This window comes from Notothenia coriiceps, unplaced genomic scaffold (assembly GCF_000735185.1).
Source record: "Notothenia coriiceps isolate Sejong01 unplaced genomic scaffold, NC01 NC01_scaffold00037250, whole genome shotgun sequence".
Lineage (NCBI taxonomy): Eukaryota > Metazoa > Chordata > Actinopteri > Perciformes > Nototheniidae > Notothenia > Notothenia coriiceps.
In genome coordinates this window covers 15,763,913-15,790,784 of record NW_011369951.1, presented here as the reverse complement: position 1 = coordinate 15,790,784, position 26,872 = coordinate 15,763,913, and the positions used below count along the sequence as shown (strand labels likewise).

At 40.2% G+C, this 26,872-nt stretch overlaps 1 protein-coding gene across 1 annotated transcript; it reads right to left on the bottom strand.

Moving 5' to 3' along the window:
- Window positions 1–2,969: 2,969 nt before the first annotated feature.
- Window positions 2,970–8,588, bottom strand: rcn1 (reticulocalbin 1, EF-hand calcium binding domain). Its single transcript, XM_010796483.1, has 6 exons — window positions 8,112–8,588; window positions 7,084–7,277; window positions 6,813–6,991; window positions 4,869–4,929; window positions 4,418–4,617; window positions 2,970–4,243 (listed from the first exon to the last, which is right to left on the bottom strand). The coding sequence occupies exons 1-6, from the start codon at window positions 8,333–8,335 to the stop codon at window positions 4,136–4,138; spliced, it is 966 nt and encodes a 321-aa protein (XP_010794785.1). The 5' UTR covers window positions 8,336–8,588; the 3' UTR covers window positions 2,970–4,135.
- Between the last annotated feature and the right edge of the window lie 18,284 nt (window positions 8,589–26,872).

The window sequence follows — 26,872 nt, the reverse complement described above, 5'->3', positions numbered from 1 at the left end:
CTCTTCTGAATAAATCATTTTAAGAGGTAAATGAGACAAATTGCAGCGTAATGTGAAAAAAGTTGTATTCATGTCTGACAGAACTCTCTCACCACTGCTACAGTATTTTAAATGTTTTATGTTGACTAGGTGCTGGAGGAATGTTACGAACTATCTGGAATCATCCTATAAGGTATTTTCCGTGTGCACATTTTAAGCTATACAGTATATAGAATCCTCCCTTTAAGTTGGTAAAACTGTCATATGAACAAAGAAATTACAATTTAAATGTTACACTAAGAGTTTATAACTCTAATTGTAAAAATAACATTTTTATAATAACGATGTTGTGATACAATGTTAACTTAAATTGTACAAACCTACCATGAAAAAGAGTTTGTGCATTTGACTCATTCAGTTTAGTGATACAACTAAGACAAAGGGACAGCCTATCCCCCGAGCTGTCATCTAACCATGTAAAGTCACCATTTAGCTTGGTAAATATCAAATATTTTGTCTAAGTAGCTGGATAACAAACGGACATTGTATTGTTTGTTTTTTTGCCATTATGCCTGTTATTATATAATGGGCAGAAATCCTGTTATGGAAGCCTCAGCACAGGATGGGTCAGATGTCCCAAAGATCATTACAAACAACACAGTGGGCTACAAATCCCCAGGGTACAAAGAACAAACACAACAGATAAAAGACAAAGATCAAGAAGAGGCGGATATATATTCCGATGAAAAATAGGGCATCATGATGATAAGAGTCCGGGAGGAGCAGGGGAGTTGTGGGGGGATGCACTGCAGTTTGTTATGAAGGCAGTTTAATTGTAGTAGTCATTCTGGCATTGCTGCTGTTAATTGCTGATATGGAAATGGCAGTGTATGAAAAAAGCTCTTTAAAAGGAGATTGTTGGAGGACAAGACTAAGTGTAAATTATACTGGATGGGGGGGGCTTATAGTCTTAGACATTAATATTCTACACTTTATGACCCTCTCCCACTGTCTTCACCCTGTTCTCACCCAGAGGGCTCATTATTATTAGTGGAGAGGGGTTGATCTACACAGACACTCATATGAGAACTGTCCAAAGGCATTACTGTACACACACTCCCTCAGTGTGAATGATTAGGAACCTATCATAAACAGGAGGGGCAGGCTGTTAAACATGGCCGCGAGGCACAAATAGTCCATGTGCCCCCATCTTACTCAGGCAAACACACATTGGGTTCTTTTACATCTCCGCTCACCACTTATACTCAACCTTCATTTACACTGGCCCAGACACAAAGATGCACCCTGACACATGACAAACCTCATATGCTAGTTGGAGGAAGTGCATTGAGCTACTTAGTGGTTAAGGCCTCCCAATTATTCAAATGCATGATGCAAGACTGACCCCACACTCTTTAGCAAGGCAATAGAGCAAAAATAAATTATCCAATGGACATTATAAAGACAAAAAATAACTAAAAACTTAAAATGTCACCACAGGCAACACCTCCACTTTGAATGTCCTCAGACCTGGAGCTTTTTGTTAGATGAACAAATGAGGAAAAGAACAAATCTGTATTCCTGGAAGAAGCTGTACAAGTGGAGCCATGCCAGAATTCGGTAACCTATTTCTGCAAAATTGTTATGAAATAATCATTGTTATTGTCATGTCGCCTTCTTACAAAGTTATTTAAACCTGGTACATGTCAAAGAAATTCATATAAAAATCAGAATATCCAACAAGCTGAATATTTAAAAGATTTTCAGATGTTTATGGCTTCTTGCAGTCTTTAGTCTGAGAGTGTCTGAAGAAGCTCACAACAGAATACCACAGCCCACACATACATCGCCCTGTCCCTTGTTCCTAATGAGCTTTATCGCATTGGTCCCGCTTGACTTGTCTTGCTAACTGGCACACATATATCCATATGTTCCACATGAGCAAGCAGAGGGGACAGGCTGGGTGGCAGAGTTGCTTTCTCAGTTACATCTGAGAGTTTTACTGCAACAGCCAGCAGCAACAGCAAGTCAGCATAACTCCATCTCCGCTGTGCGTGTGTGAACTCTGCTATTAGTCATGAGAAGTGTCAACAGCATCCGCTTGTTCCTGGTGTTCAATGACCTCAAAGTCAAATGCAGACTTGAACATATAAGAGGTCTATACTCCTGAAATACAGCATGAACATGTGACATTTTAGGAAACATGCAGCACACATGTACTCAGCACAAAAAAGGGAACCAAATCGTGACAAAATGTGTCTTTGGAATATGTCCTTTGTTGGTGAGAAGACGGAGAAAGACGGAGCATTAGCTGGAGCTTAAGAAAAGATTGTAAGAAACTAGTGCACAGACGGTGCTTTAAGTGATATGTGGTTGAACTCTGATTTCTCTCTGAAGTGTTCACCTGTATCCAGGTGTTTTAGCATCAGGAGAAGGAAAGTAAGCCACTGCTTAATCTGGACAGGAGGAAGCCAGTATTTCACTTTTATACACTATTGACTATATCTGTCAAGACTAAGAACAGATACGTCATAACATACTGATTCAATTGAATGAAGGAATACTTTCAAATACTTGGAAGCTACCTTATTTATTTTTGTCGCCCTGAGTTATATGAGAAGGTCAATACCAATCATATCTGTCGGTTAGTTAAGCTTTACACAAAGACTGGAAATGGAAAAATGGCTCAATAAAAAGTACATCTACAGCTCTCTTTATAATATATAATATCCTATTTATGTCAATATGACCTTGCCACACATGCAGCAGAATTAAAAGCTTTTTTTCCAGTGTTTGTGCCAAGCTAAGCTGAGGAGCTGCTAGCAGTACTGATCTTTTCTAACTCTTAGCAAGTATCATCCGTGGATTAAAAAAAGATATTGCCCTTTCCCTTTAGGCTGCTCATCACAGTTCAGCAGTTTGTTGGATCTCTATCCACGCACAGTAGAAATTAGAAATAATACATGGTGATGCTTTGAATACACAGAATACACAATGTCTTTTATTGTTTTTATTTTTGACACATGTGCCGTTTGGAAAAGAAGACACATGAATGTGTTTGTGTGATATGTGGAAAATTGATGCAACTGAGGTTAGGGACAACAAAGCACAACAAGTGCTGACTAAAATGACAAATTCTGGTCAGTTTGATCTTTTCAAGTTGCATACGTTCATGCACTGTCACATAACATATTTATTTATAATAATACAGAAATTGTGATAAAAAAAATACAGAAGATGAATTTCTGATGTTGTAAACACCATGCTTTTATATACAAAGCCAATGCAGTGGAAATAAAATTGGTAAATCTGATTGAAAAAGATGACCATGCAAGGAGTTCTGTGGAGTTACGTGTTCAAATAAACAAAGTACTAAAAAAAAAGCGTATTTAAATAAGAAATCTATAAAACGATAAAGCTCAAATGTAACATCAGCAAAGGTCAATACAAATCTAACATGGAGCACTGTTGGTCTGAAGTATACCAATAAATAAATGTCGAACTAAATATATGAAGAAAATATATTTCACAGACTACTTTTAAACCAAAAACGTGCAAAAACCATGCCGTTAAACATCAGTTAATCAGTCTTTAACAGTTTTAAAAGCACTTAACTAATCAAACAAACAAATCATTAAAATCATATGGCCAGGAAATGTGTAAACAAAGAATAGATTTCATTAATAAATAAAATCTGAATGAATGATCTGCGCTGCGCTGTTTCACATTAACGTTGCTATCAAAAACTATTCCTATATCTGACAATTCACCTAAAGCTCAGCATTCAGCTTTGACAGCGTTTATTAAAGACTTTCTACACAGATCTCTGAGGCAGCAGAGCCGGCAGTGCGGCTGGAAGGCACCATTGATGGAAAATAAGTCCACTGGATCTGGCTTTGCTCCTGAATGTCAGAAACAGAAGCACCAAATCGAGATGGACCCTTAGTGTTAGTGGTAGGAGAGACCCCTGCCCCCTCTTGCTTGGTATCTACAGTGTTGGTTTACAATCCAACACTCTGACATCTGTTCCAGTATTATTTGGAAAAGATGGCGTGGTGGATGGGGTGGTGGGAGGAGGGAAAGAGTCTGTAATTCTGTCTTCGAAGATTTTCACCAACGCTCTTCACACCCACACCTCAGAAGCTGCCCTGAGAGCTCAGAGCTCGTCATGGTTCTTGGTGAGGTCCTCTCCGTAGTTGGTGGCCTGGCTTCCCACAAACATGTTCCAGTTTTCCAGGATCTCCTCTTTGGTCAGCATCTCATCCTGCAGGGGAGGACAGAGGAAATGGCAAGATAAGCAAGTCTTATTCCAACAACATCATTATCAAAATACAACATGTGTAAATGTGATGATGAAAGCTGTCTCTTTAAAGTTGTATCTCATATACACAACATGGTAAGAGAGGTTTCTTAGGCATGTTGATGCAGGTGAACGCACCTTGTCCTGGTCAGACTCGTACACCAGATGCCTGGCCTCAGCTTGGGCGTGGTCGTAGTCTTGGGGCATAATCCAGTGGCGGATTTCTTCCATGTCCATTTTACCATCTTTGTTCAAGTCTCTAAAGTCAGAGAACTGTTCCCTCTCTGTCTTGACCCAGTCAGGCTCCGGTCCCCCGTCCTCATGGGCAAACATGTCAGCTGAAACAACCAAGGGAAATTACGTTGATATACATCCAATTTTAGGCAGACATATTTCACATGCAAAAAAAACAGCTTTGATTCTTCATCAGGTCAAAAGAAACAACTCAGAAACAAGTAACCTGGAATACGCACATTAAAAGCGACAGTTAATGCTTCTATTTTTCCTGCATTTATGTATTGCATTGGATAGCAAATGATGAGCTTAGCTTGTTTGACCTAATTCATCTCAATGTATTGCTTAAACTTACTAATATACTCATCTTCATCCACATGTCCGTCACCATTCTTGTCAATGTCCTCCAAGGTTTCCTGCATTCAAAATGTGTTTATGGTGTCATTAAAAAGGGTCAACGATAGTGGGACTTTCACTGTGAGTAATAAAAGAGAGAGATATCACCCCAGGCTGGACGAGGGACGGTATAAGGATTAACTTAAAGCTGGGCTGGCAGGCCTACAGTACAATCATAGGACTACTGATGACAGCCGAACCCTTCACATTCAATTATGAATGTTTCAAATAATGGCTTTTAAAGCGCTGGTAGATGCTTTCCTCTCTTACATCCTGATTTTTACAGTGTGAATTTGACTGAACGGTTACTTAAAGCTTTGTATGTACACTAATTGCAATGCATCTGGGGATAACACACACACGCATACACAGATTGAAATCACTGTATGCATCTTTAGCTGCAGGTGAGATAACCTCTCTAAAACCTGCTGAATGATTCATATCCATGTAGCTTCTGTAGTCTAATAGCGTAGTAATAATAAACAAGAACAGCCATCCATCCATCCCATATACCCACTTAACCTGTTAAAGGTTGCGTGTAAACAAGAAGAGATATGTTCATTAAATATATATATAAAACCTATAGACCACTATACCCCGCAGTAAGCACTGACAGTGTGAGAGATTTTCGGTACATTTCAGAAACTTGGAAAAGAACGAGGAGGATCAATGCTATAGTTGAACAAAGAATAAGAATAAAGAGTTAAATATACCTTTTCTTTGGATTAATGATGGTGCAAAATGTCTACACAATGTACTACCACTCTCCCATGAGTATTGAGACTTTTTGGCAGGAAAAATCTAATCTATTCCTTATGACACTGCAGACCAAAGCAGACAGATGGCGACCTATAACTTTGAGGGAGGCTCTATGACAACCTGGAGACGAAACATGCTTAGGTTTTCTGGAGTTGCACCAAACTAAAGCCATTTCTGGGATAATGTAAAATAAAAAATAAGAGGATAGTACCTTCTACCTAGGGGACATTGAGAAGGCTATACAAGGAAGGAGGAAACTGAAAAGGTTAGGTATAAAGTGCAATGAAAGCAGAGAGCAGCAACAGAAGCAGCAGGTAGATAGAGGCCCTTTAAACAGAGTGTTCCTTTGTAATGTCAATGAGTGTTTGAGTGCACATTTGGACTCAGTAAGATGACTTGATTTTCCTGCCTAAACCTGCACTACAAGCTCCATTAGTGGTGTGTCCTGCTAGCCAACAATCATGTCCCGTTTCTAAAGCTGTAAAGTGTCTCTTCCTTTTTCTTTCCTCATATGACTACACAAACCATCAATTACTCATTGTTGCATAGCTGTGTGAAAATTATAAAAGGAGTCTACTGTTGTGAGAAACCGGCTAAGCTTCAGCCAGATTCACCACAATCAGTGAAGACACCACCGGCTGTACAGTTGGTAACATTCGATGATGTCATAAAGATGAGAGATTAATAATTAAATATGTCAAATGGGTGGTACAACTTTTATGAACAGAGTGGCATAGTGCTCCACTGCTAACATTTGCCACGCAACTGTTTCATGCAGCCAAATGTATATTTAAAGATCGAGCCTTAAATGGGACAGTCGATCCATCCCACTGGACCTGTTCAAAATAAATAAACAAACTCAATCCTTTCCTGGCCCAGTTAAAATTTCATTAAGGATTCATCCAAATGTAGCACATTCATCCAAGCGGTCAATCAGATAAAACAAATGGAATAGAAACTCAAATGTGTCCCTGTGATTAAATAATATAACTTTGTGGATGGAGAAATTACCTAATTTGTGGAAGTTTTCTTTCTCCTACAAGCAATTCTCAAAGTCAAACACAGAGCTTAGTAGACGCAGTTAGTCTTACTATTTCGCCCCTTTCTAATCATACTTAGTTACCATGTGGTTAAAAAGACTTACCAAAACCACAGTATCCCTCATGTGATCAAACTCCTCAGGGTGCAGAAAGGATGTGAACTCTTCTCTGTCTGCTGCCAGGTCCCCGTTCAGATCAGCTGTTCTAAACCTCCTCTCATCACGCGGGAGCATCTTCTTGAAGCTGAACTGGTCTGTTGATTCGTCAAACTCCTCTGGGTTGGCTTAAGAGGGAAACAAAACTCAGGTTACGATCACATTTGAATAGCTACTTGAATACTGTACTGTTTGTCAAATAATGACATGGCGTACATACCGAGATAGTATCCATATGTGGCTTGCTTGTACTCTTCCCATGAAATCTTGTTGTCTTTGTTCAGGTCATAGTCTGTCCACACCTTTGCCACATTTTCATAAACGTAGCGCTTCTGTACACGCTTTATCCACGACTTGAGTTCGGCTGTGGTGATGTAGCCATCAACGTTGCTGTCGATCCGGTCAACTATTTTACTGTAAAAGACAAGACAATAAAGACAAGCTGCGACACAAACATTATGGTTCACATCCAGTATATGCACATTTGAAGGATTGACACAAGTCAAGTGTTTGTGCTGTTTCACGTCAACACACTGAGCTACTATTACTAGAGGCAAACAGGGGACAAAACAAATATTTGGTAGTACCATTTTTAGTATAAAGGACGTGGCTTTAAATAGGGTTAGACCACTCTAGAAGGGAGGAGCAGGAAAACGTAATGTAGTGAAGAATGCAGTTTGGATGGTTGTATTCTTGGCCCTGGGTTGCCACGTTGTGATGTTACAGGGGTCCTCCCACTCCCAACACCACAGGAAACTGTTTCCGTTTAGCCAACGTGTGATACATGGTGCCAACTTGTCATTCAGACAGTGACGAAAAAAACACGTAGCCCGTGAAGAGTATGCAATGCATTCAGAGACAGAAGCTTTAAATAATGACTGTACTGCTGCACATTGCACAACTTTACACAAACTTCAGCACCTTCGAATGGTTCTTTAATGACGATGCATAATTAAGATTTCGGCTGAGCAATCAACTCTCGGAGTGTGTGCGAATAGTGCCGGTGGCGCAATAACGCACCATTTTTATCGAGCCTCGTATCTGCTGGCATGCACATCTTTCTCAGGCACTTGTGAATAGGTTCTTAATTATTAATGTCCTCAGCCTGAACAGTGACACGCAACTGACTCCAGTAGGGAGGCGTGGCTGTGCGTGATTTACAAAAACAAAGGCTCAAACAGGGCCTGTGACAAAAGCACCAGGGCTGGTATTAAAATCAGCTCATGTTCATAGTAATGATGTCCTTACCCGAGCTTGTCCTTGCTCTCCTCAGGGCTGAGCTGGTCAAATGTCTTGGCCTCCTCTTTACCCAGAAAGGCATCATGGTCGTATTGGAAGCTGCTATTGTCTTCATAGGCTTTCCTGCTCAGTTCTGGGTCCTTATTTATAACTCTCTCTTTCCTTAATGTTGGCTTACCGTGCACCAAAACAGTGCACAGAAGCGCAGCACACACGAAGCTGAGGACTTCCATCAGTCAGGGATGGAGCTCAGATGTTTCCAAACAGGCCTGTGACACTACAACGTACAATGAGCAAGCTGCTTTGTTGCCACTTCCACTGCTTGTAGCGACACACACTAACCTTTCTTTCTCTCCCGAGTAGCGGTGTGCACCAACGTTGCAGCTGTGCACTAACAAACCTTCCAGAGAGCACCTACGCCTGCACAGAAGTCCACTGAAAACACCTACAGTAGCCTACTCACTCAAGCGATTTTGGTCATTCCTGTCCCACTTTTCCTGAGTGAGGGATGCAACCAAACGGGGGTTTTCTGCCGCCTTACGTACAGCCAATCACAGTGTCCGTTTCAGGCAGGCCCCCGCCTCGTCGGCTGAATTAAGTCCTGCCATTGGTCCGTGAAATGTCAGTAACACTGGAGGGATTCAGGCGCCACGTTGCACGCTGACGTTCAAACTTAACTCATTGTGGAGTCAGGTCAGCCTGTAACAAGTGTGGCGGTAAAGTATGAGATCCAAACTCCTCTACAACCCGCAGAGCTGCAGTATCATGGCTGTGTTTCCACTATGGTTTCCACTCTTACCGACATGCTCCCGCCATGACGGTGTTTTTGTCTCCAAATCTTTGGAGCATTCAGGTATGTTTACGTGTAAAACGTTTTGAATCGCCCACTACTTTAATTATACACTATCACCCACATATATGAAACCCCTGTAGAGTCTTGTCTCTGCTGTAGTTTAGTAATAAAACAAAGCGGATTGTTGAGAAAAGGGACAAAACAATAAACAGCACCCTGACAATCATTTAGGTGTCCGCAGCTAAGGCCTGTATACATGTTCAGTAATTGTGTGGTTGGGGCCCTGAGCTGTGATTCTTGACACCACAATAATAACATGAATTTAGCACATTGCACCACTTTCAGTGACTGACAATCTAGCCTTCCTTAACAAAGAGTGTTTGAATTAGTTTTCTTTGATAAGAATTAGAGCTGCTAAATCCTTGAAGTTTTAAATATAGGCAGCCCAGTTAGTTGGTTCCTTAGAAGTTGCTAACCTCTACTTTTGTACTGTAGACACTGTTGGCAGATTATATGAAGGGAGAGCTAATCAGAAAAATTGAAAGACTAGCCTACATCTTATTTCATATTTCTGTTTTACTACTGTTTGGTAAGATTTGTATTCTATTTTTACTCGTCCATTGTAAATTGGGTCATAATAATAAAACCTAGGCCTGCACATGGATCAAGCCACCTAGCCTTAAAAACCCATGTGAGCTCTGCAGAGTTTTACTGGCACCAAACATTGAGACTAGACACACCTATATTATTTCTTCTGCACATTATCAAGCACTGTAATTTGGTGATTAACGTGTATGTCTATGCATTACGGCATCATACAATTACATTTTGGCAGACAGTAGACATCTGATTCCAGATATAACAGTACAGCATCCTATGATCAATACATATTTCATATTATTTGGATTCTTAGAGTGAGAGCGAAATATTGAATTGTGTAGGTGATGGTTAAGTCCAGTACCAACAGAGCTTGTTCATTAGAACACTCTCAACTCTTTGTTAGAAAATTGAGAGTGGCTGGATCAGACACCTTTTTGTTTACCATAGATATTGTGAGATACTGGGGGAAGGGTATTGCACTAAAAATGAGTGTCCGAAGTAAAAATGTGCCTTATCACATTACATTGCATTTAGCTGACGCTTTTATCCAAAGCGAATTACAATAAGTGCGTTCGACCAACAAAATACAAACTTGAAGAAAACAGAATCATATTTAAGTGCATTATTGTGCTGGCGAGGTTCTTACAGTCCTCCCCAAAGTTCACAGCAAAAAAATGTGGGACTACTTTTGCGTTATTTCAAATGAAGCTTTGAGTTCTTTCACAAACATTTTTGAAATCCCCCTCATCCATGGAAAGTTAGTGTTGTGGTCTAGTTATAATATACTGCCAGTTTAGGGAAACAAGCTGCAGATACTACAGAAAGGAGCGATGATGTGACATTTGTGCATTTATGGCTCATTACTCTTTTCAAAAGGCAGACTACTTCTGCTCTGCCTGGCTGTGGTGGTTGTTGCAGTGGATATGGTTATTACTTGGAATATGTCTACATTTGTAGATAAGTATATGATCCTATGGATTTTGGTTTGGTAGCTGCACTCTGATCTTATCATCCAAGTAAAACGTTGTTAAAGCGCCTTTAGATTTGATTTTTTTTGTTGATTTTTGTCCTGTCGCAGTCCATTTCTTTTTTTTGTTTTGTTTCATTTATTTTTTGTTTTGTCTTTGTTTTTTATCCTGTCAGACTCGAATCACATTGTTGTCATCCTAATTTGTTTGCCAACTGCTATTGTGCTGTCTGTCTGGCTGTTTGTTTATAAAAAAGTAAAATAAAAAGTTTTTTTTTTAAAAAGCGCACAAGATTTTAACCCCTGTTTGTCTATCAGACACTGTATGACTAACGTGTTACGAACACACCACAGGACAGGAGTTCAAGAATGCAGTAGCTTCAGTAACGCTCAACCATGTCAATTCACTGCACCCAAAAACTACCCCTGCATGTAGTTAGCGTTACACCCCTTTAAAAAACGAATGTGTCACAGCCCTGGCTACAGACACAATCTGTGACAACAACAGCCGAAGCTATGTCATCCGATCCATTGACCATTGCTGTAGTGATAATCACAGCAATAGTCTATCAGAATCAGACCACAGTGTAGAAAGCTTAACTAGCTCTGTTAGTTCCATCTATCACTGTCAGGGGCACTGTATGTGTTGTTTTTTAAATAAAATAAAATATATTATTCGACTCCCCTCCTCACCTCAATTATGTTTTTACAGTCACCTCTTTTAGACTCATGCAATTACTTAATCCCGTTCAATGTCATGGCACAGTAAATATGTCACAATAACAGCCAAGACTCCTTTCCATGTTGGTCTTTGATAAAGTGAGAACAGATACAGGAGTCCAGGTGACAAACCAATACAACAAATGCCATAAATAACAGTAAAAGTTAAATAACTGTTATCTAGGCCAGCATCCACAGTTTTTATCAAGTCACAGTATTTACCTTTTTTTTTTTTATTGCAGCAGTTCCATTTTGTTTTTTTAGTTTGCAAATTTAACTAATTCCATTTCATGAATGCTGCCATCAATTCCTGTTTGAATTCATTGTGAGCTGCCGGTAGTTTTATAATTTTTGGTCTCATGCAACTTTTATATGAAAAGTATCTCAAATATTTGCGGCTTAGAGATTTTAAATGTAGGAAAACTGAAGCACTGGTTTCTGATCGTACTCAGTTTTTGGTAGAAACCTGAATTCATTCTGTTAACAAGACACACAATCGTAAGCAACACTAGCTCAAGTATGTTGTAGTTGGTGTATTAATGTATTCATAAATGTAATGAGTGTGGAGGTGTCCCGCTTTTGTGAACTTCATGATGCAACATTATGTTTTGAGAAAGAATTTGCAAGGGGGGTGGGCGATCGTATCTACATGAAGATGAGTAGACAAATCACATTACCGAGACGCATCTCAACATGCAGTAATGTGAAGGAGCAGACTCTATACCCTGGAAACAACTTGCTGACACTGCCGTGCCTAATCCTCCTTCGTGGGCAGGAGAAACATGTACTTTGCCATTCATCAGTAGCATAATAAGCCAGCACATGGCACTTTGCTGTTTTGCATAAACAGTACACCCCAGTTTATGATTATAAAGGGGCCCTGGGGCTAACTAGCCTCTTTATTCAATTAATGAATAGTTAATGTATTTAAATGAGTCCTGCCTGGTCTATTTGAATCAGTGTGTTGTGAAGACATGAAGAAATACAAAAAATGTTTTCCTAGTGAGATACATCCATAAAATAAACCAACATAATATAGCCAATATTGACGAGAGAACATGCATTCAAACATGTATTTTTCTGCTAATAATATTATTGACGTTTAAATGTTGCTTAATTCACTTTAATTAAAAAAGTACCTTTTTATAACGACTTTATCCCAGATAATAGTACATGCTTTTGATATGTGTTGAAGGTTATGGGAAATAAAGATGAATCTCAAACAATACTCGCATGGCTGACAACTGCAGGCATTAACATGTTGGAAAGAGAAGTAGTTGGGAAGAGAAGAAGGCTTTCAACATGAATATTTCACTGAGGAATAGGAAGGGGGGCGGGGTGTTGCAGCTACAGGGGTGTTCAGTTAACCATGAGATTACACACACTGCAGAAGGCATTTGGTTAATGTAATTAAGAAAACCCTATGGTGGGAGACACAGAGCATTAATGTCCGGGATATACTGTTCTGTTGTGGCCTTTTCCTGCCCCAACGCTCACAGCCACAGACGGCATTTTTCTGATTCACTTTTTTTTCTATGCAGCAGAAGATTAGTAGCATGTTTATGCGTGAAACATTAATCTGAACATGTTAATATCAAAGTGCATATGACTAACTGAGTTCTTACACTAATTTATGGAAGTGAATGTGACCCAAAAAGATCAAATTGATTGCATAGAAACATTGTGTATTGGTAGGATATGCATAATTGAGGATACATGTAATCAAATCAAATCAAGTTTTATTTATATAGCACATTTTTAAAACGATTTTTGGTCGAGCCAAAGTGCTGTAATAAAAAAAATAAAAATAACCTACAGTAAAGATACTATACAGCAAATACAACAGCACAGTTTGTGCAGAATATCAGTATGAGAAAACGACACCCTCTGTCCTTAGACCCTCACATCGTACAAGGAAAAACTTCCGGAGAAAAAACCCACAGTTTAAAGGGAAAAATGGGAGAAACCCATTCAGTAATGTTTCATTCAGTATTGGAAGAAAAATAACCAGTCTCTTCTAAAAACCTTTCCGAAACAAATATTCTTCTGTTCTGGGTATTAATTGATGTTGCTTCAGCCATTCTTGCCAGTTGTTGCTGTCAAAGTTTGTTGCTCGAGGGTCTGACCATTTCAGTGTGCTTTTCTCTGTGCTGCCAGTCAGCTAAAACTCATGGCCTCTCAAATGTGAGGAGGTTGTACTTTTTAAGTAAGGAAGTAAGCTATATATCTTTGAGTTTGGGACTACGTAAAACAGTTAGATACTTAACCTTGGGTTTTGGGTTTTGGCAATTTTGATAAAAAAATGCTGGTATTTTATGTTTGATGAATTGATTATTTGAGAAAATATTGTACCATATAACCAATAATGAAATAGTTAGTTGCAGCCCTATAGATAACAGGGAAGAAACTTTCAAATATGTATCTATGATCAAGTTGTTGAAAAAAAGTTAACAGTAGAATCAAAAAAGCACTGACTAACAAATAATGACATGTATTTTTGTGTGATTATGTGATTATGTATCCAGAGCAGGTCTACCTGCTGTGCATCAGCCTTGTAGAGGAGTCAATTTGGCACACTTCTTGTTGTCTGACCTTTGAAACTACATACAACTACTCTTTTTTTCCCTCATTCAAGCTCTGTAAACTCAAGTTATTTCTAATATAATTGTTAGGGATTTCCCTGTGTCGTTTTTAATAAACATTCGTTTTTTTGTTTCTTTCTCTACAGCAATCTTCCGTCCGTGTTTTAGGTGGTGATGGAGTTGAAGTGGAATATTGATTTAACAACAACAGAGCATAGAGTCTCTCATCACACAATCACTCTCCACAATTTCCCTCTCCCTTGTGAATTTTCATAGTTATAATAACTCACCGCCCCTACTATTCTGGATAGATTAATAAACTTCTCATTGCTGCCACATAGGAGAAAAGAAACCTTTGCTCTGTTTAATGACAACTGTAAAGTGGAGGCAATCATGGGATGCCTCCCATGACATTTCCCCGTTCCTGTCCGCTCCACTTATCTTAGACAAATGGCCGTGCCAGGCCACTATCGAGATGAAGCGTTTTCCCCGAGTCATTACGTCTGTCACTGGGGCCATTTCCATATTGAAAAATCTGAAACAATAAACGACGCCTGAGCCTTTAATAACTGTGAAGGAATCATATTTGGAAAATTGCATTGAAGCAATAACCTTTTCTCCCTGTAATTAGATGACAGAGAGGTCCTGGTTTTAATTAAGTCAGCAATTTATAGTCGCACAGCCATACCTCAGCGTGCTGATTAGTATAGGAGGGATCACAGAACAGCGTTGCCTCAATTTGAACAGATTTGATCTAGTAATTACTGTGTTATATGGCAAAGGCCGCAGCAAGTCTCAGACTCAAGACTCTGTTGATGCAGTGCTCCATGAAGCATGGCCCTTCCCATCGTTACTCGAGCTGCAAATATGTGGCGAGCAAGTGTCTGTCTGAATAGGTCTTCAAAGGGGGTCATCAACAGAGGACATAATGTTTGAGGAGGCATATTAAGGTGGAATTGTGAATGTGAGGCCCTGTATGTCAGTTTGTGTGTGTGTGTGTGTTTGTTGAAGGGGGATTTGTTTTGGCGCAGCATCATTTAATGCCGCATTTTAATTGATCCCATTGGTCACTGTTAAACGTTAACATTTGCAGGAGGGGGCAGAACAGTTAAGGATGCTGTTTTAGTGCTGTGTTAATAAACATGGCAATTTACTGTCAATTTATGTCCTGACAGGTCGTAATGAAGACCATGAAAAGAAGATTAGCTGGAGCTGTTACAGCAGACCGTCTGGGGACCGCCATCATGAGACTGTGGGGACCAGCGCTTGTTGTGTGAGCTGGCACCCCTCTGGCTTCCTGTAGCCGTCCACATGATTGACATTAATGGTCCAGTTTTTGAAGAGAATGGTACATTTGTGTTCTGTCTTTTGAGAATATGACATTTATCACATTATACAGACATGCATCTATAGGCGGTCAGAACAATAGCACAAGGCAGCCCCCTTGACACATCATTAGTGACATCAAACAGATGCTTGTGATTTGTGCCTCTAAATTCATTAGCTTGTCATGCTAACCACAACAATGTGTTAAATGCTTTCGGTTCACCTGAGGAAGAGGTGCAAAACTGTCCGATTTTTGGTTCCTTGTTTGATATGTGGTGCTCTTTATTTGTTGATTTTTATGACCTACAGCATGTGAAATTAGCTATACAGTCATCCTTGACAAGGGTAGGGAATACAAATACCTATCCTACAAAAAACTAAAAGACTTGACAATACTGAGACACGTTATGGGGGCTAGGACGTCTTTTAAAATGTAACAGGAATTGCATATACCTGGTAGAGACCATAATAACAGGGCTTCTCGTGTGGATTTAACCTAATCTAGGAAATGCAAATCCCAGAGGCTTAATGGGAGAATGGGGTTAATTAATCCCAGAGGACATTTCAGATTGCAAAGAGGAGCTCCTCAGCCCTCTAGTTCTCCCCCCAATAAAGGTCATACTTCAGAATAAGACAAATGCATGTACTTCTCATCCTCTCCCTCAAAAGATCTAATTTGATATCCTTCCTTCAATCAGCATAACTATACCGCCTGAGAACAAACCCTGGAACACACTGGGACATTAAGTGCTAATACTTGGCCCCGGGCTTTGAATCATTCATAGATCTGTGACAAAGTGGCCTCGGAGGCGATGGAGTCTGGTGCTAAATGTGCACCACTGGCTAAACATTTGTGTGCTGACGTTAGATGCTAAAGACTGTCTCTAGGCTGACTGCGGCCTGTGATTTATGGGTCATCATTTGGGTGACATTTTCCTCTGGTACATAATTCTTGTCAGTCAGCGTTACGATACTTTCTTTACACCTTCTCTGCACTGTGGTATGTTCGAGGGAAATTGTGCTCAAGTGTGCACACGTGCCGCAAACGCCATTTCCAGCCTTTGTGTTGTCGCTGCAGGGTTGTTATGTGACGGAGGACACTATGTAGAAAAGTGTTGCCACAAAGACCCTAATCCTATCTGATGTAAAGAGGTTTGTCTTTATAGTCTGACTGATCTCAGTGCTCTTGAGAGAATTTGCAATGTCAGATCAATGCAAAATTAATCAAGAAGCAACAGTAATCAAGAAACCTCCTTCTCTGACATCTTTTTCCTTACTGTAGATTATTGACAACATCTGCAAACTCTTTCACTGTGTGATCTGACTTGCTTCCCCCCTCCTCCATCCTGCAGATAGGATGGTGGTGAAGCAGTTTTGGCTGCAGTAAGAGTGTCTCCCCTGGGCTGCAGCGTAGCTCCTGTCCCCTTCTCTCCCTGCAGCTGGAGCTACCAGAGCCAGATGCTACGTAGCTCCACAACACTCTGTCCCCCCTTCCTCTCTTCCAGGAGGATGGTGCCCAGAGAGGAGGATGACAAACGCCTCTGCCTCCTCTTACTGACGGATTTGGACGACCTGACTCCAGCCCCGCACTGTTCCAACCGCCAGCACAAGATGTTGACTTAATGGAAAGGGGTTGGCTGTGGATTGGCCCATATGCGTTTGTATTGGGAAAATATGGCAGGGCGGTGTGTCTGTGTATTCAATAGGAGTGTGTGTGTGTGTGTGTGTGTGTGTGTGTGTGTGTGTGTGTGTGTGTGTGTGTTCACCTAGCCCAGACTGCCTACATCCATCATGCCATGGCGCTCTGGCAGAGAGTGGGACTCAGACAGCTTCACTAACGCACGGTCAGTTAAATTGCCTGTTAAATTGTCCTGGTCCGCAGCTATCTTAGGTGTAGATAAAAACACTGCACTTAAAGCCTGCACTTAAAGGCAGAATTGTCAAGTAAATGCCAACCTCCCTCCATGCATAGAGAGAAAGAAAGGGAGAGAGAGACAGATCCTCTAAGGAAAACACATTTCCATTACAAGACAAAATACTGCGACACCTACACAGTTTGTCTCTGGAAGTGGCCACAACTGTTCACTTATTTAAAGTATTTCTTAAGCTGAACTATCAATAATCATATTTTCTATAAATTATATGGTTTAGACTAAAATATTATGACCCATGGTTTATAAAAGTGCATATTCCAAAGTCAAAACTACTTTTTTGTCTTTAGAAAGATTCAAATGGGTTGTCCAATGAAGAAGCGAATATATTGTCCATTTGGGCTGTTAAGCACGAGCGGTAAAACTGTAATACCTCTTGATCAAACTTCACTGTGCTCCCTTAACGATTAAAACTACGGTCTCAATCCAATATACGTTTGACATTTCTGGTCATGCAATCAGATGGAAAATTAAGCCTCATTCTTTTAACATTACATAGATATTAAGGATAATTGCTTCTTTCCTTTCTTTGTACCTGAAGCGGAAAGCTGTAACGTAGTGATAATGAAAAAGCTGGGTTGGTTAAAGCTTCTGGTTTGTCATAAAGAAAATTGCAGCAGATATGAGTACAAATCAATTGTACATTGAAATAAACATTAAAATGTAAATGTCCCCTTACTCACATACTTTAAATATTGGTAAAAATCAAGAAAGGAAAATGTTGTTGTGCTCTACACTAAGTCAGTAAATAAGACTCAGCAGGTTTGGTTATGAGTTAAAAATCACGCTCTGAAATGTTTTATAAGTTTGACTTTGGGTTTGGATTTGGCCCCATACTTAATGGCAACCTTTCTGTGAATTCAAATGAATTTTTAAAGACTAATACTCTTTCATTATTTAGACTAGTTATATATTAATGATTTCTAAAATGACTTTATTATTTAATGGATCATGAGGATTGTGATTCATGTACATAGCCAGTGGGGGACATTACAATTTACAGTTACAGTCTATTGACACACATGGTTCTGTTTTTTTCTTTTTCTGTGTCATACTCAAAGTTATACACAACACATTCATAAATACTTACTGTAAATGGAGAGACCCTTTTTAAATCTTAAACACAACTACACTTTGACATAATGTGTCAGATGTTATATTGTATACTGTGGCATTTTATAGCAGTATGAGAACCTTGATAAATAGATGTAGTCTGCCCAACTAAACTGAGAGGTCATCTCTATTGACATGCCAGGACATATATACGTTAACTGCATCAATGAGCAATGTGCGACAATGACTTTAAAACATCACTGTGTGTCAGTCACCATTAAGGTCTTAATGTTTGCATAAACCTGTACAATTATTTTTATTTAACGACTCTAATTTGTTCAATAGAGAATGTCTGGTGTGTGTGTGTGTGTGTGTGTGTGTGTGTGTGTGTGTGTGTGTGTGTGTGTGTGTGTGTGTGTGTGTGTGTGTGTGTGTGTGTGTGTGTGTGTGTGTGTGTCAGTACTTTTTTCTCACACCATGACTATCATTATTTTTGATGTGAAAACCACACATCTTATCAGTTTTATTAAATTAAAACTGGATGAAGTACATTAATTAAAACCATTACTGTATGGACAGAGTACTTTATTAAAACACACAGGAAATTACACTGTTACAGCATTTTGCAAGTACAATTAGTTAAAAACAATATCTTTAGAATCGGGGCCCCTACCTAATGCCAAACATATTTGCATTTATATTTTATAAATAAACAACATATTTAAATTAATTTTTCTGTACTCCAAGTAATGCCATATCTCAGAGCACATCGAGTGGACTCAAACAATGAAAGAAATCATTCAGCAAACCAGTTCCCCGGAATACAAACAGTGCCAGGTCACCTTTGTTAAGCAGAGCGCAAATTAACCCAGCAGCATGTTTTGATATTTAACTCCACATCTGTTTGTATGTGCGGATCTTAAGTCGGACGCTAGGGGGCAGAAAAGCTCCACAAGTTGCGAGAACGGAGAAACCAGTGTGGCTGAGAGCTGCTGCAGCACACTGGCAAGTTTTCTATCTGTTATCATCTGACAAAGGTTTAGTGTTATTTTTGCTTTGAATTATGAGATGCAAATATACTCAGTGCAAACTTATTTTGATTTCATCTCTTTTGTTGTTCAAAATTACCCCAATAATTAGGTATGGAATATATGTGTGATTTATGTGAATTATTAATACTCTTATATACATTGAAGACTGTACAATATATATGCATGATATCCTATCAAAACTCACCACAGTTGAATCACAAATGAAGTAATGTCAACGTTATCGTCGTTTAACTGGAACCTCCTATAATGAGAATAAGGACTATATTTTGAGATGATTTATCTTGCATGCGTGCGTGTAGGAGAAAGGTAGAGCTCCCGTTGAAGGGTTTTTACTTTAGGTCCAGCTGACAGTATTGCCTCTCAGGTCTGAATCTTGACTCGGGTTCAGGTGTGCCATTTGTTAAGGGAGATTTGACGAGGTCGAGAAGCCAGAGTTCAGCCTTCCTGTCGGCCCTCTCCAGTGGTGGCTCAGCAGCCAGGCAACTTTGCGGGGGATTTTGGCTAAACATCCGCCCATCTGCTGGCCCATCTGAAGAGGGGCACATCTTTAACTTCCACAATGCAACTTATGGAGGAAGTCTCTTAGCGCGTGAGAGCGAGCGAGCGCGTGCGTGCGTTCGTAGGAGAGACAGGGAATGAGTGGGGACTGATTGAAGCGAATATGATGAATATTCATAACCACACATGACACAGTTTTATTGTATTTCTGTATAACGTGGTCTGCGTGATTGATTCCAGGTGCACTTTTACGCACAACATATGCAAAACAATCCCATAAATCCCCGTTTTATTGCAGGTTAGGATTAGCAATTAGGATGATTTGCTGCTTTGTTATTATTGTGCTACCGATACTAAAACCTGTCTTTCACCTTCGATCAATCATTTGCGATTAATATATTATATCAGTATAACTTCTGTTAAAGAGGGATCTATCAATATTGGAATAACATTTAATTTGTATATCTGTTATAGCGTACAAAAAAAAATATTATATTCAAAAGTTTCGATTTAAAAATGTAAATCCAAACGTGGCCTTAATTGGAATTATATATAATGTTTGATGTCAACTTTTACGCACGCTTTCAACCGCACTCGTCTATCAAATGACCATTTGGTGATGATAATGTGCAGCTCTCTTTCTGTTTGGACCACATTAAACATTGTAATGCACAGGCATCAAACTGAAGGAGTGTGACCAGTAACTCAAACTTGTTATGAAATTGCCCAGCGCTCAAAACAATACTTTAAAAAATATAAGTAACAAAGCAGATTCTCCTTCGTTTATTCTCCCCTTACTCTGACATATTGAAGGTTAAACCTGAGGACAATTACATAAGAAAACAATTGTTTTCCTGTTTATATAACCGTGTTGTGATAAATTATAATGTTCAGCAACTCTCAATCACAGTTCAACATTATTTATTGAATATTACATCTATGCATAAACGACTGTGCGCGTCATGGTTTGTGAGCTTCCCTTTTCTGCACCAACGCAGGAGGGTTGCATCTGTTAGGGTCCAATGTTAGTCTTAATTACTGGCCTTCATGTTCTCCATGGCCCTCAACCGTCTTTAATTAAAACCTTGATTAGGGGGGAGGAGGTCTCGGGCAAGACTATTACCAGATGGGTTTCCAGCAATAATAATAAAGACTTTATCCGCTGCCACTGCTGCTGCCTGTGTGCCATAAAGCGCAGAGCTCGCTGCCCGTCCATATCAAAGCACAGCGAGCAGAAAGAGGCTGTTAATTACGCCGGTAATTACTTGTCTAATTACGGTTCGTTTGTGATTAGATTTAGAAACGTTTCTCGGTCTATACAGAGGCTTTCTGTCCAGTACGCAGGCTTAACACTGTATAGGCTGAAATGTAATGTGTATCCACAGCGGGGTGCTGCTGAATAACCAGCCTATAAGAGATGGAGTGAATAAGATCAATAGTGAAGCACTGACCCGAAAGTTATCTTTATTTTTCTCACAGAAATCCTCAATAATCTATATGTTTAAGGTACAACAAAGTGCCTCCAGAATGAGACAGAAACATATTCGCTTTCCTTTTTGTCTGCATTATGTTTGGCACATTTTTTTATAACCCTTCCCTTCAGAGATTGGAAGCCTTTAGTGAGCTTTCTTAAAAGCAGTGACGGGGTGTCACATTTTAACGACGAGCTTTTTCAGGTCCTTTGAGAGCCTCTGGATCTCCATCTAAGTCATATTTTCAGTGTTAAAAAAACATTTGCAGAGGGGAAAACACAAAAAGCCAAATTAATAATGCATACTGACATATCCCGCAGAATTTCATATTAGCGATTTAAGATTCGCCACATTATGAATATATCTTGCCAATGGTCTGAAAGTCATTAAGAGTACGAGCAGGCACGCCGCCGCCGCCTTTATATTCAAGACAGAGAAACTTGCAAATAACAATCAGTTCAATTATCCTCAAAATATTTACTCCAGGATAGGATTTGTCATCCAGACACGGAGAAGGAGGGAGGGGACAATAAGTGATTTCTTGCTATGTGCGTCCATTTTCCAGACGGTTTATCGTCGTTATTGCCTGATTTGGTGTATGTTGTTTACATAGCCCAGTTATCTGTGTGAGTTCACTACAGCCTTTTGCTGCTGCATCCATTTATACATATCACACAGATCTGCGTTGAGTTTGTCACATTTGGTGATTTATGTTGTGTTTCCACTCTTGCTTGGAGCTATAGGCTTTTTTTTTTAGAAGGTCCCACTGGCCTGTGCGCAATTCAGGGACAACATGCTCATTTATCCGGACATTTTAGCATTATCTTTTGCAGTTACGCACAAACATATTCTCTAGACCTATGAATGAATTGTGTTGCTGTGTTCTTCAGTGTGTGTGCAGCGGTACCGACAGTATAATTACCTCTCCTCCTCGGATCATCTCTCGCTTTTCCTCCTGCAGCAGGTGCTCCGGCCTCTTCGACCCTGCACAGAAAAGTGCCAGAGGCCAGGTGATGGCATTAGTGAAATTATGTCTATTTTTATGCGCACATGCCGCCCCCTCCATCAGGAAAAAAAGGAACAGGGGCCAAATAAGATCTTTACAAATGCCATCCCATCACCTGTCACTCACCATGCTTGTTGAATCGTGGGGAGGTGAGGCTCTGTGCAAAGTAGTGAGTTATTACCATCATTTAGTGGAAGAGACGTCCGGAATACTCCCTTTTTAGGCTGACACACAACACCTATATTATTTTTTATTAATCATTATGGGTAAACGAGGCTGTGGGGAAACAATCTTTGGCGAGAAGTTATTTTTGTCACTCAATCTTCGAATTTGTGTCATCATTTGGTGCTTAGTTTACACATCCTATTTTAACGCAACGTTATCCAAGCTTATTTATTTACCCTAAAAAAAACATGCACAGTTACCCATTCTGCAATAACACAAAGTAAGAGCAGATCATCATGGGTCCTCATAACATCTGTTTCTAATAGGATATTATCAAAGAAATAACAAATAGCCTAGATATGATTAAATACAAAACTGGTAGTGAGTCTCTAATACAGCCCACACCACTGCTAAAGGGTTTAGTTAAGAGCCCATGATCATCCCTGCCCTGGGGATTATGTATCATGACCATAACTACCATACCGTGTGTTGGCTATATCGCAGATCATGAATTACACAGGAGAATGCACAACCTCAGTACTCAACGTTATTCACAAAAATCAGCCAGATCACAGTAGCAGAGGTGGTGAGGGGTGACTGGAGCTACATTTCGTATAAACTTTTACGAGTGCAAATTAAATCCTCAAAGCTTTGTTACATTCATAGTCTTATTTAGGTTGGAAATCAAGACCTTGAAATAATTTAGGGAGTGATATGAGTAAGAGAGGCAAATGTACTGCTTACATGTTGGAGCAAGATACACAATTGTGTTTTTTACACTGCTTAGAAGACACTGCAAATTATTATTAATGTAAATACTTTATTATTTCAGCTTATGTGTCACCTAAGATAAAGTCAGAGATAAGATAAAGAATCACCATCAAGAATGCTTATATATTCATCTGATATATAGTAGATATTACATGTATTATCTATTGGCCAAGTGAAAGGTAATGGGTGTTTTTGCATCTAAACATTTTTTCGAGCTGTTGCAAAGATGTGCTCTAAAAACAGGCCTTTTCACAAATGTTGAAAACTGTCCAGGTGTTGGAGAGTCAATTGTGCAATAATTATGTGTTCGTTAATTTCAGTGTAAATGGCCCGTTTAAAGTAACATCACCAAGTCCAGGGTCGAGATCTTCTGCAAAACTACAAATCTTATAGTTATATAGATACAATGCTCTTTGGTGGTGCTGAATCCAGGCCAACACCCTTTAGCTAATGCGTAATTTACCTCGCCGTGCGTAATTAACTGCGTCGCCGACAGACCCCGGTATGTGTAACACTTTATTTTGAACGGTGCAATACGTTTTCATTACACGTTATTAAAGCACAGGGAGTGACGAGCTCTCATTTGTCTTGTCAGGACATCTGACAACCTCGTTAGCTCCCATTTTCCCCTGTCAGCTCGCAGCGCGACACGGACACTGACTTTAGCCACTCCTGGCAAGCGAGTGATAAATGCGCCTACTCAGCCCTGCGCAAAACAGCAGCATTATTGTTGCCAGCACGAAGCATCAGAATCAATCACAGGCAAGTCTGCGTGGCAGGTGTCAATCTTACGGTTTCTCTTTTTAGATCCTGCCCACTGTCAATCTTTAATCTAATTTAAAGGGTCGTAGATTTGGGGCATAATATCCCCTCGTTTGTTTTCTCTCTCTCTTTCTCTCTCTCTCTCTCTCTCTCTCTCTCTCTCTCTCTCTCTCTCTCTCTCTCTCTCTCTCTCCAGTCTGACTCGGAGGAAAGACCATGCACCACTGCCGACACAGCCCGCATTTAGTGCTCCACACAGGCCTCAGTAGCAGATTAGAGGTGTCGCAAATAGGATTGTTATGAATGTTTGTGAGCAAATGGAGGATCTTGTTATTTTGCACGAAAAAAAGAAAAGGGGAGAAGAACACTTAATGGCATGGGATCTTTCCGCTAGCTGCACTTTCAGATGCAATTGTAGATCGAAGTCAGACTTGTCACGTTGAGCCAAAGTGAATTCCTAACATCCAGGACGTGCCTGTCTACTCCGGACAAATTGCATCCAATCACCCCGGGGGAATTCGGCTAATGTCTCGATCCAGGGCCGGGGAGCATGGAGAGAAAACAAATCAAACTCTACACACAGAGCGTGTAGGGCTTATTAAAACATTTCACACAGGGAGAGAGAGAGAGAGAGACGAGGAGTGTGTGTCTATGCATGCGTGTACGCGCGCGTGTGTACTGTGGGGTATGTGTGGGGGTAATTAGGCTATATTATCTTTGGACACAGTATTTTGAATTGAAAATATCAGATGACCAATTTAAATATATCTGCACACTACATGCCTGCTGTTTGAGTGGCAGAGTCAGCAGGAACAGGCCTGACAACATTTAACCAATCCACCGCAGATCAGGCTGCAGTTTGACTAACTGATAGGTTCACTTTAATATCAAGCCTGTCAAGGTTCTTTTGACGCTTAAAACTTTAAAAGACCAGTAACAACCCAAAGCTTTATGCATTTAACAAACGTTCAGTCAAATGTACAGGGCCTTCTTCACAGTCAGTTTAAACTTGAAGTTCAGATCAAACTTACCTCTTCGTCTCCATTGCAATTAATCCTAATTTAGATGGATGAAATGCCCCCTTTGAACGCAGCATCAACTCTGCATGCACCCTCTGCTTTCTGGTAACGTGGTCGGTCCCCTGGACATTTGTCTCTGTCTGCAACAGCGGCAGTAAACAATAAGCTCATGAGGCGTAGGCTATGGCAGCATAATGTTCTGCATGGTTAGAGAGGGGAGGTCGATCATTACACAATTTGTTTCAAATTTGATCAGTTGGAGCGAGCAAGAGATTGGCATGTTCCTGGAAAGCTCACACAGGACTCCCTTAGTTTTAGGATATTCCCCATAAATAAATAAAAAATGTTGTCTCTGCAGGCCTGTTCACATCCTATAGATATATCTCGCTGTGAATAATGTCAGATATCTAACTTTTATTTAAATGTATGTGGTTGCTAAATATGCATTAGCGGTGACGATTGAGATTACATGCAAATATAGGCTGATATTATTATGAGTATTTGAGTTGCAAAGTAGTTTCCATTTATTCATAAAAAACTGAAACAACTGTCAGTGTGGTTTAGTGTGAGTGTGTGTGTAAGAGAGAGAGAGGGGGGGGGGGCGTTGTGCAGCAGCGTGGTGACGGCAGAGGGAAAACCGGCTGGACAGATTTGCGTTTACGCCTGATCTGCTTCTGAAGAGCGGGGCTGTGTGGGAAGGGAAAGGGAGCACCTGGCTCGACCGCTGTATCCCATCTCGTTTTATTGACAGCCTGATAAGCAGGGACCAAGCCGTGCTGTTTCCAACGTGGATGTCGAGCACCCTGCTGCGTTGCACAGTATCAAGGCCTCTTAATGGCTGTCCCTCCAAATAATGGCCCAAACACAGCCAGTCCTGACTGGCCCGTACCTGCGCTGCCCCGGTCTCTTCCTGAGAGACAGGCGGCGGCGCGGTTGCCCATTTACTCACCGTCTTGTTCAAATTGACACAAACATCAGAGGCTGTGCAATAGGATTCGAGGCTTTTAGCCCGCCTTAGTAAAAGGGAAGCCAAAGCCCCATTATGGCAACTTTATAGGGCTGTAGAAATAAAACGTTTTCAGGCCAGGCTGAAACAGTGGAATTGTCTCCAACGTAACTCATGTTTATGAGTGCTAATTAGAATTATTGCAACATAGCCCTGTCATTATAATACTAAAGCTTTGGAAACGATGCTCGGCCTACTGCCCACACACATCATAAGGAGCAGCAAGAGGCATTTACACAGGTGTATTGATTAGGACCTGCTTGCACCTGTTCTGACCACCTGTTGCACGCTGAGCATGCTCATATTTAAAAATACAACAACAACTGCATGTTTAACTGCTTATGTCTCACACTCAGTAAACCCCTGTCTGTCAAACTGTTAAAAGCATCGTCTGTTTAACTTAGCTTTCAAAATCCATTGTGTTGATAGTTGAGTTTTCATGCATTTGAAATGATATGTACAATATTTTGTATACTCAAAATAAACACTGACTAAGTCACCCAAGTCTATATCTTATGTTGTTTTCTAGATTGTACTCATTTATTTGTATGTCAAACTCAGAGAACATCTCAATGTAAGACTTGTATTTCTAAAATCACTGGAGAAGACAGTTTTATTTTGTATTTTGCTTAACCTTATAGCTACTTTAAACAGGGGACAGTCTCAAATGAAATAAGATAATTTTAAAATGTAATAAAGATAAAAGATAATTTTAATAAAAGAATGGCCCCTGTTGAGTGTGCATGGTGCACACACACACACACACACACACACACACACACACACACACACACACACACACACACACACACACACACACACACACACACACACACACACACTGGGACAGTAAACAGGTCGGTGAGCTCCACATGTATATGCTACCTTGTGCACTTCCCCATTCTGTGTCCTGTCCGAGGTATGACGTCGACCCGTCGCTCCAGCCAATCACTGCCAACTTGAGGCTGATGCTGAAGGGAAAGTTGCTAGTAAGAGCCGCAGATTTTTTCCCCCACTCTCATTGACATTTAAACTCCACGACGGATC